At 40.9% G+C, this 14,919-nt stretch overlaps 1 protein-coding gene across 1 annotated transcript in view; it reads left to right on the top strand.

Moving 5' to 3' along the window:
* The first annotated feature begins 10,851 nt into the window (after positions 1-10,851).
* AHSG (alpha-2-HS-glycoprotein) overlaps positions 10,852-14,919 on the top strand; it is a 6,858-nt gene continuing 2,790 nt past the window's right edge. Inside the window, exons 1-4 of the mRNA XM_009572440.1 lie at positions 10,852-11,055; positions 12,465-12,575; positions 13,811-13,895; positions 14,796-14,919. The exon at positions 14,796-14,919 is cut by the window's right edge and continues 49 nt beyond it. Of these exons, the coding sequence (XP_009570735.1) occupies positions 10,852-11,055; positions 12,465-12,575; positions 13,811-13,895; positions 14,796-14,919 (524 nt within the window). The remainder of the gene's footprint in view (positions 11,056-12,464; positions 12,576-13,810; positions 13,896-14,795) is intronic.

The following is a 14,919-nucleotide window of genomic DNA, read 5'->3' as shown; positions in this document are numbered from 1 at the left end:
CAGACTACACAGTATTTTATCCTTGCTAGGCACAAGGACTGAATATGGTCTGGGGATTCCTCCCCCCACTAAATCTTGGACCTCCCTATCTTCTCTGCAGCAAGTTGCCCAGTGCACTCTGTCTTCCTCACCAGACAGATCACTGGGGAGGAAGGTGATGGCAGCAGAAGTCAGCAGAAATTAGCAAAAGGCTTCCTCTGTTGGACTGTGACAGGTAGGTAGAGAACTGTGGTAGTGTTTGCTGCTTGGAAAATTGCTCCCCATCTTCTTCAGGAAGAGGCAGAAGGCCAGATCTGGCCCACAGGCTACCAGCTTAACCACATGGGTTAAGGCATGCCCCAAAAGTGTGAAAGCATAATGCACAAGAGCAGGAGTTAGCATTTCAAGAAGACAGCAATTTAAATACACCTTACCTTGTTTCAGAAATCTCTTCTCTATCTTTTCAGGCATAGGTGGGAAGATTGTACTATTGGATCTGGACAAGCTAGAAGCCAAGTGTTATATTAAAATCTGCCACAGGATGCTTGCGAACACAGGTCTTTTGTTGAAATGTACTATATATACCATATATACAGATTGGGTTTAGCTTTACACCTTGATTCTTCTGGCACAGCTGTTCGCATTAGGAAAGTCAAACATGATGACAGATCTGATAGCCAGCACTGTCTAATGCAAACATGGGAAGCAGGAAGCAAGAGAAATCAAAGAAGAAAAATGCGTCTCTCCATTAATGCACAACAGCAAACAGTCCAGCCATATTCTTGCTGAAAGGAATTTGATGTCTCGGTCAGTGCTTTGCCTAATGAGCTACCAACATCAATCTGTCATCATCTGTATTATTTGAAATGGCCTCTGCTGACACAAGGTATATTCATGTACTGGCCCTCCTGGGCACTTGAGCGTTCAAGTCCTGGCCAGTTTATACCACACTGAATGATAATGAAGGGTTACAGAATAATCATTGGCTTCCTTCTCTCAAGGGGAGGCAAGAATGTTGTTGTAGGGATCTCCCCCAGCCAAGAATGGCTTTTGATTACAGAGCAGGGAATATGAATTATTTGGTTCTCTGTGTACAAATAGTCTCTAGCAGTTCTTTGCAACAGTGCTTTAGCTCTCCAAAGCACATGTAGCGCATCTGTCTATCTGTACTGGCATTTCCATGACCCTGCCCCAAGTACCTGACTCTCAAGAACTTGCAGGGCTATATCAAAAGCCAAGAAAGAGATGAACACTGACAATAGTTAGGAATTTCAAGCAAAGAAATCCCCTTTTAGTGCTCTGTCTCTACCTGTTCCTATGATACACACATAACATTACACAATAATCTTTAACAGTACTTCAGCTGCACTCAGAAAATTATTTCCTCTGGAAATTCCTACTGAGTGAGATTTCAGATTGCAAGATTTCTAACCAACACCCAAAAATTCTCTCAAAATTTGATTCTCTCAAAAATTGAATCCTTAACTTGCATCGTTACAACAGCATAACGGAAGCTTCCTACAATGAAGCAAATAATTTGTCATGAAACTTAAGGCAAATGGCATCTACTATATTCTTATTGGTGCAAAGTTAACAAAAGATCTTGTTTCCTTTCAGAAAGTACCTGGGAATTGCTGTACCCTAATCCTAGTCAAGCCTTACGCTCCAGTGTTAATGCACACTTACAACTGCAGCTGAGTTCTAGGTGAGTTATACAGCAAGATAAATAGCAATGTTTGACACCAGCATTAACAACTTTTCTATTAGAAACTCACAGGCTTCAAAATGTATGAACTAGACGTCACCTCCTCTTCTATAGCAAGTAAATATTATGTGTTCCATTTTGTCAGTGAAAGGCTTTCCTCCAGCTATCCCAAGGACAGTCTCATTTTCAAGACTTGTGTGTGGACTACAAGATGATTTCCTCCTTCCTTACATACACCAACATGCAGGCAAGAGTTAGGAATGGGCCAGCTAAGACATCCATTTTCAAAGGAATGTTTCATACCAAACTGCTCCTAGTAAGCAAAGAAGATAATGCTGTCCCTAGAGTGGCATTGCCATGTGTGCTCTTAAAGGCAGATTAGGCAAATATCTGACAAAACAGAAATGAAGCAGACAAACTCACCATTTCAGGTGGTTTTCAAATGTTTTGACTTGTGGGGTCCTAAAAACTTTTCAGTGTAAGTGCAGCCCTTTGTATAATAAAAACAGGTTTAAAAGTCATGTAACACATTACTTTAGATAATGTGTCAAGAGGCAGTTCTTCAGTCCCTGTGAGAATTCAGAGAGGTGATAGCCTCAAGGACAAGCTCAGAAATGGGATTCTTTCTGAAGAGAACGAGAGAGACACATCTGTCAGTGACATGGCTGAATGGCTCAAAGAGATAGTGATGGCAGTGGGGACAAGATGAGATCCAGGTGAACAGTTGACCGAGAAGGTCTGGTCTTGGCCAGGGCCTTGCAGATGAGAGGAGAAAATTGAGCGTGATGTTCTCATGAATGAAGAACCACTTGGAGAAACAATGACATACTCAGCAGACTAGCATAGGGAGTAGGATCAGTGGTTGTGCTGTAGAGGAGATCATCATATGGAAACCAGCATATATGAACAATTTGAGCTATAGTGGCAGATAAAATAGGGATTTCAGATATATTTGGCACGAAGAAGATTATGATGTAGACCCAGGCTGATTGTGTTAAACAAGAGGACTCAAAATACCCAGGATCCCCTTCAAGAGGCAGACCTGGGTATCAGAGAAAGGGTGCTGCCACCAGCAATGAGGAATGGAAATAATGAATGGAAAAATTAGAAACCCATTGAGACCAACAATGCTCGACAGAACAGCAGAGCGGATATGGCAGAGGCAAAGGCTGAGATGCCTATTACAAAATCTTATAGCCTCACCAAAGTGGTCCTGTGAGTTATCTTTACCTGTTTTATTCATAAATCCATGAGTACAAAAGCAGTATTCTGCACTAGCCACGTTGTATGTATACTTTCTAACTGGCAAAATTTAACATCACTGTTAAGTTCAGGATTTCTGGGCTGAATGTAAACAAAGATACAGCTGTCTTTCCTTTGGCATTACAAAACTTAACAAATTCACAAACATATCAGGAAAAGGTGTTGATGTGCACCTCTTTATATAAATGTGACACTGGATGTTGTTTTTAATCAGCCCACGATGCTTACATTCACATCTCCCTTTCTTTTAGACACTAAGGAGAAGGACACCTGGGCACCTGTGTCTGTTCAGAGTGCCTCATGTTTATTGTTCTTGACAGCTTGGAGTCCCTGTCTGCTGTGAATCTGATGTTGTGTAAATTAAGCAAGGGAAGCTGTAAGTCTAGCTACTTTGTTGTCATAAAAGTCAACCGTACTTTATGTCTAACATGCAAAATTTCAACTCCTTAAACAGGAATGTCTATATAATTTCTTTCAAATTTTACTAATTTGGAAAGACCCACTTCCCCTATTGCAAATGTGTTATTAATATATTGCCTCCGTGCTATTAAATTAAAATGTCCTTCTCATGTTTCCTATCCTAGTTCCAGTTTTTTAGCCATGTGGTTGGAAGGCAGCAGAAAGAGTTGAATAAATGGATGATTTAGGGACATGTAGCAGCAAAAAAACCTCCTTGATCATCTGCCTCACTAAAAATAAATAACTTTAATTTTTTAAAAATCCTCTTGCTTGTCAGAATTATGTAAATCTCACTGGGATATTGATTGAGTTTGTCATGCCCCTGAAGGAGTGCTCCAAGGTGAGAAAGCATATCAGTTTGCCATCCTCCCACCTGCCATTCCTTAGCCCTGCCTGTAACAGCATGGACCCTCCTGTCACTCACGCCAATGAGCCTCCACATGGAAACATGCACTGTTTTCAAAAGAGTAGCCCAGTGTAAGTAGGTAACTTCATGTTCTTAGACTGTCACAGCATAAGAATGAACGTACAGCTTTTTCTACCAAACTCAGTGGAAAAAGCACTTACTTACAGTGCCAAGAGTGAACTGGTTTCTCACATCAAAAACATGTCATTGCAGCTGAGCATGTGGGAATCCAGAAAGCACAGCAGGTTTCCCTAACACTTGCTACTAAATTTCAGGATTTAACTCAGCAAGGGAAGATAACATGTGGAGTTATCATGTGGAGTTCTCCATCAAAGAGACTAACAGCATCATAGGACATGACAGCATCCAGACCAACTGTGCATTTACATCTTCAAACATTCCTGTAAGTAGAAGGAATTAATATGGCATGTTTCAATTTGCCTTTTTAAACTGGAGCCATGTGTCTGTGGATACCCTGGTAGTGCCAGGACAATCATTGGTTCTCATAGTGAGTGGAGGTTAAATTCACTTAGGTTGACGTGCTGTTCACTGAGACAAGGAGAGGTCAGTTTGACTGCAGAGTGTCTGTTTACTCAGTGAGAAATACTCTGTTTCTGTTGTCTGATCCACTGTTTGCTCCTGCTGTTCAGCTCTGCAGTCTGTTCCCAGGTATCTTGCTTTATTTGTTCTACGTTCTGATATGAAGCAATGATCATGGGGAGCACCCATACAAGGTGGAAGCCCAAATTATAGCATAAGGACATAAAGCCAAAAGAAAAACTTCAGTAGCTGCTAATCTCTGATTTCACAGTTGCCACCTATCCATCTCCAACACAGCTTTCCCACACCCATCAAATTGCACAGGCATGATACTGAGAGAACCATGACATCCCTGCCAGGCTGAAGCAAAAATATCCCACTGTTAAGAGTTGCATGGCAACATAAATAACTTTGACCTTGATAAAAGGGTAAAAAAGTATAAAAATTTAGGAAGGGGGGTCTTACATACCAGGACAGCATAACACAGGGAAAGTCATACAGGGGCTTGAAAACCCTCAACTCAGAAAACTGCTCTTGTTACTGACTGCAACATCAAAACACATAGCAGAGAAAATGCGGAAATGGGGAGGAAAATTTAAATCAATCAAAAACTTCAGTAAGACAAAACATCTTATATAATCTTCCCACTGGGAAGAGAAGGAGAATAGACTTTCATGTAACACACGCTAGTTATGTCACTTGATGTACTTCTGGAAGGCACTCAAGTATTTTAGTGGCATAGACAATAGAAGAGCAAAATAGAACAAGAGAGAACAGAACAGAAATAGACTTGGTTGGCTTTGTCTGGGAGAGCTGGTCAAAAATTAGAATTTACATTCCAGTAAAAATTTCAGAGTTCTTGACAACTTTTCATGCTCTTTCAAAAAAAAAAAAAAAAAAAGCAATACAGTTTTTGAAAAGAAACTCCAGCAAATAAAATTTCTCTGAAATAATCAATACTAAATCTGGGAGCCTAAATTTCAACCCTCTCAATCCTGCTACATCTCCAGTAAGTCCAGGAATCCCTAAATTTTTACTGACTGGCGTCTGGTTTGCCTGACTCTTAGATTCCTCTAATGTTTTGAATAGATCCTTCTACCCAGTGATACTGAAACTTTTTACAAAATTCAGTGAGTTATTTCAGATCACAGAAGTAAAACGGAAAATAGGTATTTCCATTTTACAGTTAAAAGAAAATAGAGATTAACAGATTGAGATCAGCAAAGTTGAGTGAAAAGGAATCTCTACCTGGGCACCCAAAACTAGAGGCTCCCAAATTAGATGCCATGTCTGCACATTTTATTTCTCACAGTAAGAAATCTCTCAACTGCAAATACTACAGCAAACTATGGCACATAGAATCATAGAATCATTAAGGTTGGAAAAGACCTCTAAGATCATCAAGTCCAACTGTTAACCCAACACCACCATGCCCACTAAACCATGTCCCTAAGTGCCTCATCTATATGTCTTTTAAATACCTCCAGGGATGGTGACTCCACCACTTCCCTGGGCAGCCTGTTCCAAGGCCTGACCACTCTTTCAGTAAAGAAGTTTTTCCTAATGTCCAGTCTAAACCTCCCTTGGCGCAACTTGAGGCCATTTCCTCTTGTCCTATCACTAGTTACTTGGCAGAAGAGACCATGATCAGCCTTTCCTCCCTTAAAGACTCTCATATTTAAAAAAATTTAAATGAATTAACATATAATGTTCTATTATTACAGTCTGGTAAAACTGTTCAGACTTCACAAGTTTTTCTGCAGCCTGAAATTTCTGGTATAGGGACACTGAGGGACTTGGGCTGTAGTGAATATAAGCCAACTTATATCTGCTGAAGATTTGCCCACGTAGTGGAAAGGGGCCAATAAGATTATGCAAATCAATTAGTTTAATTTGTCTTGAGGTTTTTCTCAGACCTGTATGGGTTTTCATACACTTTATTTTTAAATGCTGATTATACTGTCATTTAAGGAAGCAATATGCTGCCTCGACAAGACTGGTCACTTTAACTATCTGACATTTTCCCTGCATTTTCTTGCTTTGGTGTGCAGGTTTCTGTGTAGGTGATGGTTATATAGAAGACAGCCCTGATGTTCCAATATCTTGTGAACTCTATGATCCAAAAGTAATGTACTTAATCAAGTGTAAAGCAAGAGGTGATTAAGTTTTGCAGTACTGTACAATGCCTGACTGCTCAGAAATGCATCTTTTGATGTGGTGCAGAGAATTGGACCAGTTCTGTCCGCTTTACCAAAAAATGACATTTTAGTAATCTGAAAAGAGAGACTCAGAAATCCCTACAAGTGTTTAACTTTGATCTGAAGCTTTAAAAAGATGATATTTATCTGTTTGCTTGTTTAATTTGTTTGAATTTTAAGCTCAGGAAGGTGTCAACTTGACATCTTGCGGAAGCAATTCTTTGCTTTTTTTCCAGATGAGGTTGAGCGGGGGCAGCAAGTTTCCAATCATCACTGGTTGTTCTAAGCATCCAACCAAAAAAAAAAAAGAGAAAGCAAAAAAGAAAACCATCAACTCACCTTTCCATTGTGGTTTATATGAATTATTAAGAACTGAGATTTAGTGGAGCCTCAATTCTTGAGCATAGAATCAATACTATATTTTATATAACAAGGGCAGTAAACCCAACTTGTTCTACTTCCATCACAGTGAAGCCTTGTCAAGTCTCTCAGGCAACCTAATTCACTAGGGCCAAAGTCTAACACTACTGACATGAAAGGTTGATTGAGGTGGATTGAAAACTGGCTGAATGGCTGGGCTTGGAAGGTAGTGATCAGTGGCACGAAGTCTAGTTGGAGGCCAGTAATTAGTGGTGTACCCCAGGGGTCAATACTGGGGTCCAGTCCTGTTTAACATCTTCATTAATGTTCTGGATGATGAGGCAGAGTGTACCCCCAGCAAGTTTGTAGATGACACAAAACTGGGAGAGTGACTGATATGCCAGAAGGTCATGCTGCCATCCAGATGGACCACGACAGGCTGGAGAAATGTGCTGACAGGAACCTCATGAAGTTCAACAAGAAGTCTGAAATCCTGCATCTGGGGAGGAATCACCCCGTGCATGAATATATGCTGGGGTGGAAAGCAGCTTGGCAGAAAAGGACCTGGGGGTCCTGGCGGGCACCAAGTTGAACATGAGCCAACAATGTGCCCTTGCCACAAAGAGGGCTAACGGTATCCTGGGCTGCACTAGGCAAATATTGCCAGCAGCTTTAGAGAGGTGATCCTTCCCCTTTATTCAGCACTGGTGAGGCCACACCTAGAGTGCTGTGCCCAGTTCTGGGCTCCTCAGTACAGGAGAGACATGGACATACTGGAGACAGTGCAGCAAAGGGCCACGAAGATGATTAAGGTACTGGAGCACCTCTCCTATGAGGAAAGGCTGAGAGAGCTGGTACTACTTAGCATGGAGAAGAGAAGGCTTGGGGGGATCTTAATGTATACCAATACCTGAAAGGGGGGTGCAAAGAGGACGGAGCCAGGCTCTTTTCAGTGGTACCCAGTGTGAGGACCAGAGGCAATGAGCACAAACTGAAATAGGAGGTTCTGTTTGAACATCAGGAAACATTTTTATACTGTGAGGATGACTGAGCACGGGCACAGGTTGCCCAGAGATGTTGTGGAGTCTCCTTCCTTGGAGATATTCAAAAGCCACCTGGACATGGTTCTGGGCAACTGTCTCTAGGTGGCCCTGCTTGTGCAGTGATGTTGGACAAGATGACCTCCAGATGTCCCTTTCAACGTCAACCATTCTGTGACACTGTGATTCTGTGAAAGACTTGTTCACTTCAGTGCGGTCGAGATGTGACCTTCTGTCCAGGAGCCCCTGGAATTCAGCTCACTTTCCTGTGCTGTAAGAACTATTTGCAGCCACTACTAAAGGACAACTTTCTACTATGTCCCGGACATGAAAGAGAGAGAATAGATCTGCACTGAGTTCAATGAGAAGTTTTCTGCAATTATTGCCTCTTGAGTGAGGGTGCCAAAAAAGGGCCAGTCATGATGGGACACAGGCCTGCAGGGAACTGACATTAGCAATCTCATTTCCAGAAGGGAATAATTAGGCAGATCTGTGTCAGTCTGTATCCAAAAGATGAAAGGCTCCTTTGTCGTATTACCTGTAGCCAAACTACCTGATTGCACTTTCAAACTCCATTCCCAAACATAAAAACCAAATACCAATTTCCTCACACATATCACAAGCCACCCACAAAGTGCTAGCTGCAAACATTCCACATTGCACTGAGCACATAATCATGCGGGCACATTTCTGATGCTATGTATGCCAGCAAAGAAAGTTCATACAGTCACCAAGAGGGGAAGGTCTTGAGTAAGCCTATAGAGACACTGAGAAGAGATACAGTGGACTCCCAAGTATTTCCTTTTTGTCCTGCTTGGTAAATGGAATACTGAATGTGAATGACAATGGAGAGGGAAGAAAGAAGATAATAAACCCTGTTTGCTATTTGAGTTTTTAAAGTTTTTCTTTGAAAATGGAACGTGAAGTTGACTGAACTGGGTTATAAATTGTATTTAGGAATACCTAGAGCTTGACTGCAGAAATGTTATACATCCTACAGTATTTGCAACTCTGAAGTGGAGAAGATGTAACCTAAGAAACTGAGTAGTAACCACACTAAATTTATAAATAATGGTCTAAGTCCCTCGCTGGGGTAATTATATGTCACGTAGGTGAAAACCAGTTTCAGTCTGCACCTGTTGGAAGTTTATCCCAATGTTTCATGCCAGAAAAGGAAAAAGGGAATTAAAAGATTCACAGGTTAGAAATTGAACTGTGGGTTAAAAGTAAAAAGAAAAATACTATCTTTCTACATAAATTTGCCATGATTCAAAAGATACCCACAAGGAACACCCACAGTGTGTTTTTGGGACACCAAACCTTCATCCTTGAAGTGTTCCAGGCCAAAGTCAAGAAGACAAATGATCATCCACACAACAGAACAAATGCCAAACAACACCGGCTTCAAGTGAGGGGAAGAAACAAATCATGCTCAGAGCAATTTTTTACTGCAAGAAAGAGGAAGAGCCTTTCTTTTCCCCAGGAATCTCTTCAATATGCAAATCCTAGTATCCAAAACTCACCTCATCCTACTCAGCTGAAGGAAATAATTCCATCTTTTTAGTCTCTTCCCATTCTCCTTCTTCATCACTTAATCTGTCCAACAGAACCATTTCTATTTATGTTGTTTTCCATATTTCCAGATTCTAGAAGAGAGAGGCATGACTCAAGACTGCTTTTTTTCACTAATCTTTTAGCCCCACTCACCCTGTCTTGCAAGATGAGAAATACTTATCTAAAGTGAAAACTTCTAAGTATGCTGAAGTCCTCCTATTCATCTCAAATCTGCAGCTTATTCCTGAACTCCTTGAAAATGACGACAGAGATTCAGATATTTTAAAGCCAAAAGGGACCTTTACTAGTCCGCAGCCTGATCACCACCCTAAAATGGATCATAGAAACCTAGTCTGAAATCCCTACAGGAAAAACTTTTCTATTGGTTGAGCTAGAGTCTATCTAGCTACAGTCTATCTAGCTAAAGCCATCTAAGGTCATTAAAGACCTTAAATGCTGGACACGTCATAGAAGCTATATTCTGCTCCATAGAACATTTTTGTTATCCAGTTGCTGTTTTGTAAACACGTACACTGTGAATGTAAATATAAGCTGGAGTCCAGCACTCCTGAGCATTTAAGCAGCTACATTCTCCTTAAAACACTTTTGTGCCCTTTAGGATCTTATGCCAAATCCTCAAATCTGTACAACATATTCCAGAAAATTTTCTACAAGACGCTTGCTTTGCAAAATAAAATTCCAGGAACTACTGGAAGTATTCAGATTATTCAGAGAAACAAAGAGATGATGCAAAAGATTTAGAAACTACGTCTCATTTACTATTCCAAATGAATTCAGTAGCAAAAGTAGCTACATAATTACATTTACTGTTGAATGTGATCTTTAGAACTGATTCAAATTCCATTTTCTAATTTATCATGTTACTGATCTCACAATTTGGACTGGTGTCTGGTAAGATTTGTGCCCTAACAGAATGTGTCCTGTTTACAAGAAAGCTTAATTAGTGCTACATCTCTACACATTTAACAGGAGGGATCATATTCCTCTTGCATATACTGTATTTGGTTGGTAGAAAAGTGTCTAAAAATTATGTTACAGTTTTGCTGATGCTTTCTTCTTTAGCTGCTTTAGCAGACTTTGCAATATCCTACCTAATAAAATTTACTTTGGCCAATATTAATCAGTCAGCTTGATGTCCTAACATTTACTTTTCTCTTTTGTTGTTTGCAATGCCTCTTGGAACTGGGACAAATATCAGACATGCGCTCATGCGAAGTCTGTGGTATGTACTATATAAATGAGACCCCAGTTCTAGCTACCTAGCTACCATCTGAACAGTATTCTTAGATCTTTATTTCTGAAAGGGATTGGGTTTTCTCGGGTGCCATGAAGGCACTAGTAGCTTTAATATTGCTTGTTCAGCTTCCAATTCACAAAGCTGTACCAGCAGCTCCCCCTGCTCCCTTGGGCTGCGATGACCCAGAATCTGAAGCAGCAGCAGAAGTAGCTGTGAGTTATATTAATGGCCACAGTCATCATGGATACAAGTTTGCCTTAAACAGAATTGAGAATATCCGCGTGCTACCCCAGGTAAGTGAGGAGCTTGCAGGCAGAGTGTTGTGTTAACCTGGAGATGCTTGGAAATGACCAACAAGCCCTGCCAAGGGCTATATCCTCACATGGGGTAAATTAGCATGGCTCTGTTGATTTAAATGGGGCAATGCCACCTGGTAGCAGTTGAGAATCCAGGTCACTGGAATGTATCTCTCAAAGAGCAGAACAGAGCAGGAGAGAGAAATGTTCAGATACTTTTGTACAATGCTAGAAAGAGCTCATTTTACAAATGCAGCATGCTTGCTAGGGCAGATCATTCAAAGTGCTGATTCATGAACCCAGTAGCTAATCTGGAGAAAAACTGTGAGGATAATCTTTATGATGCAGGTAATTATTTATTGGCTAAATGCATACCTATCATAACTCCACGCTATTAGTGATTTTGTAGTAGGCATTAATTTTACCTAATATCCCATTGAGCTGACAAGGAAGCTGAATGGAAATAACTGCGGCTTGTAGTCTTATTTTCACTAAGATCTATTGCCATCATTGTAGGCATCTAGAAAGGCTGTAGAAATAGTCATGAATACAATGTATGCACCCATTCAGAACCTTTGATTCTCTCAAAACATTGAAAACAGTCCCAGATATAAACAAGAATGAAACTCTGTGGCTGTTTTCTACTTGTTATGAGAGAGAGGATACCAAAGTATTTACAAGAGACTAAAACAGATATTAATGAGATCAGAAGTGTGCCCACAGTTACCCACACAAAAACACTGGTGACACTGCTTTGCTCATATTTAATACTTTTACACTAAAATAACTTCATTGGTTTAAATGGAATCACTCATGACTCAAACCTCAAAGTCAATCTCGGAGCTAGGGAACTTCACTTCTGCTCTTCCACTCACGTCTTATGTTACAGTTGCAAAGATTCAGGAACAACCATAAAAGACCCGGCAGTCCATAAACAACATGAGTATTGGGCCTGGAACTTAGCTGATGCAATTCAGTGTAATTCCAATGGACTAAATGGGACAGGCCGATGTGCACCAGTGTTTATTTGGTATCTGGTTATAGAAACACAAAGCTTTTTCATCAACACAGACAGCTGTTGATTTTTTAAAACTACCCAACAAAATAAAATCAAGTTAACTTAAGAGAACTGACCCACTACATACAGGCTGGACTTTCCAAAATTTATGGGCCGGTTCCTTAGCTGGAAAAAAATCAGTGTGACTACCTTGACTTACTCCAGCTAAAAAGCTGGATCCTGTTTTTTATGAAGTTAAGTAGTAAGGACCTATTCAGTTACTCTAGTGTATACCCGGAGCTACCCAATGACAGTCAGCAACAGAGACCACAGCGCAGCCCCAGAGAAGAAATCTGGTGATGTTTTGTGAAGTAATTACTACAATTCCTGGTGGTTTTTTTTCTTCCAGGGGCTGAATAATGACATAATGTTTCTTGAACTTGACTTATTAGAGACCACGTGCCATATTCTCAGCCCTACGCCTCTTGCAAATTGCACAGTAAGGAGCTTCACACAACATGTGAGTATCTAAAACACTACTAGCTCTGTCCAAAGGTGCATGTTCAGTGTGTTGATGCTAGAGGCCAGGATAGCATCCGTTAGACGCTGTATCACTGTAACAGCCTATAACGACCCAATCACTTGTAACCTCCTTGCTGATTTAGTTGCCTTCATGTCATGAAGGATTTCACTCTTGGATTTCTTTCATGTCCTGTTATGTGAAGAGGACAGGTCACTGTCAGTGTAACATCCCACATACAGTTCATGAATGCCATGGGGCCTTGTTTAGGGGCTCCAGATTCAGCCCTCTATGGTCAGCCCAGATGTCACTGCCTCATTGCAAACTGTAGACAGAGCAGGTTGTGAATCTGTGCAAACACAACCTTCCCTTGGCTACATGTGGGGTGTTACCTAGTGAAATTCCATCAAGTCCAGCCACCTAGTCCTACTCAAGACTGCAGAAGAGCTATTCCCTTCAGACAGGGCTCTGCCTTCAAAGTAATTCTCAGCTAGAATTTACTGGCCTCAAATATTTTGTTCTTATGCAAGTGTGATCCAACTGTGAAAAGCTTTCCCTAACCAAAGCAGTGGAAGAGTTGTCTGAGTACAGGCAGCTCTGGTTTCTAAGCAGAAAGCAGAGTGAGCAACTGACAATTTAAGCCTGCTGTTTCTAGAACGGGGCCCAATTCACAGAGCTCATGACTAAATTTGAATCATGATCCACCCCTGTATTCACCAGGGCTCAGATCCCATTTTCCATCCTGGGGGAGGTAACTCTAACTGTTCCCTTTTCCCAGTGACTCCAGCTTTGCCTTTGACATCTCCTCCCCTGCTGGATCATGTTGCATGTGAGCCAGCTCACACAAGGCAGCACACTCTGCTGTTACCATGGCCACTGACCAGCCGAGATTAGCAAGAATGTTATCAAACAGCTCTGCAGAAGGTCTTAATTCATAAGCATTCACATTCTTTGCTCTTCATGAGAGAAGAACCTGAACCAAATGTCCATAATCTGGCTACCCTGGCACTTCTGATACTTTTGAGATCCATATTTGGATCCAAATTTTGCACTCTGGTCTGCCTTTTACAAAATCACAGATACTAGGACACGCCTAGCAGCGCCTTTGCAATCTGACTGATTTTGCCAGGAATGCTCAGCCAGGATCTGTTCTTTTGAATTTGGTAACGTTTGCCCTTTTCAGAAATTCCTAATTATCTGAATGATGTAATCCTTTGATTTTTGTCTCTCCCTAGGCAGTTGAGGGTGACTGCGATGTCAAACTGCAGAAGTTGGATGGAAAGTTATCTGTACTTGCTAGTAAATGCCACTCACATGCAGGTATAGACTTTGTTCTTTAGGCTTGAATCTAGAGGCTGGAGCATTATTATAGCAGTGGTTACAGTTCACTAGCTTTTCTGATTTTAAAACGCCAGCAAGTGCTGTGTATAAATATGGCATAAAGGATGACAGTTAATGGGTTTTCTAAACCCAGCTGTTTTGAAAGTAATTTTTTCCCCTTTTCTGATTTCATTCACGTACAAACCCAGCCCTCTCTTTACTATGACAATGAAGATACTGTAAGACTACCTGGGGAGCAATTCCCAGATTCGACCTAAAGATTGCTGGCACTGACGCTTTTCACTCAGGAATTCAGCCTCAAGAATTTGATTCCTTGTTGGACTGAATTTACTAGAGCTTGTTGATCTTCAGAGCCCCTTTGCCAGATGTAGCGTATTTACTAAACCCAACATTTTCAATATTCAATATCCATGGGAAAGTGGAATCTCTATTCTGCATGCTCTGTATGAGATCTCTTTGCTCTGTACAAGATGTCTTCAGTACTACTTTCAAAACTAATGAGTGAATGAAACAACACACTCACGCAAACACAATTCCAATAAAGTAAAATATCTTCATTTTTCCACCATTCCTTGTGTGAGCTGAGACATCTTTTCATTGGTGTCATGGACAGTTTGCCAGAAAGAGAATTGATTAAAACCTGAGTAAGAACATTCAAAATGTGCTATTGAAGTCCACCGCACTTTTGCTTGCAGAAAGACTCGAATGGCAGAAATCATGTGAAATACTGCCATCTGTAGTCCGTACTGCAAAAATTCCTTCCACTATAATTTGGGACAGACCATGAAAGTGTGTTTTGTGTGACTGAATAGGTTCATAATACCTTGCAAAACAACCTACAATCTGATCGAAACATAATCTGTTTGGTTCCTCCTGCAGACTCAAGTGAAGATGTTCTCCAACTCTGCCCTGACTGTCCACTGCTGGCAAGTTTGAATAACACTGAGGTATTAACAACAGTTACAGCAGCACTCAATGACCACAACAGCAAAACTGCTGATGC

Source organism: Fulmarus glacialis, unplaced genomic scaffold (genome assembly GCF_000690835.1).
Source record: "Fulmarus glacialis isolate BGI_N327 unplaced genomic scaffold, ASM69083v1 scaffold10392, whole genome shotgun sequence".
Classification (NCBI taxonomy): domain Eukaryota; kingdom Metazoa; phylum Chordata; class Aves; order Procellariiformes; family Procellariidae; genus Fulmarus; species Fulmarus glacialis.
This window is presented reverse-complemented; position numbering and strand designations above follow the sequence as displayed.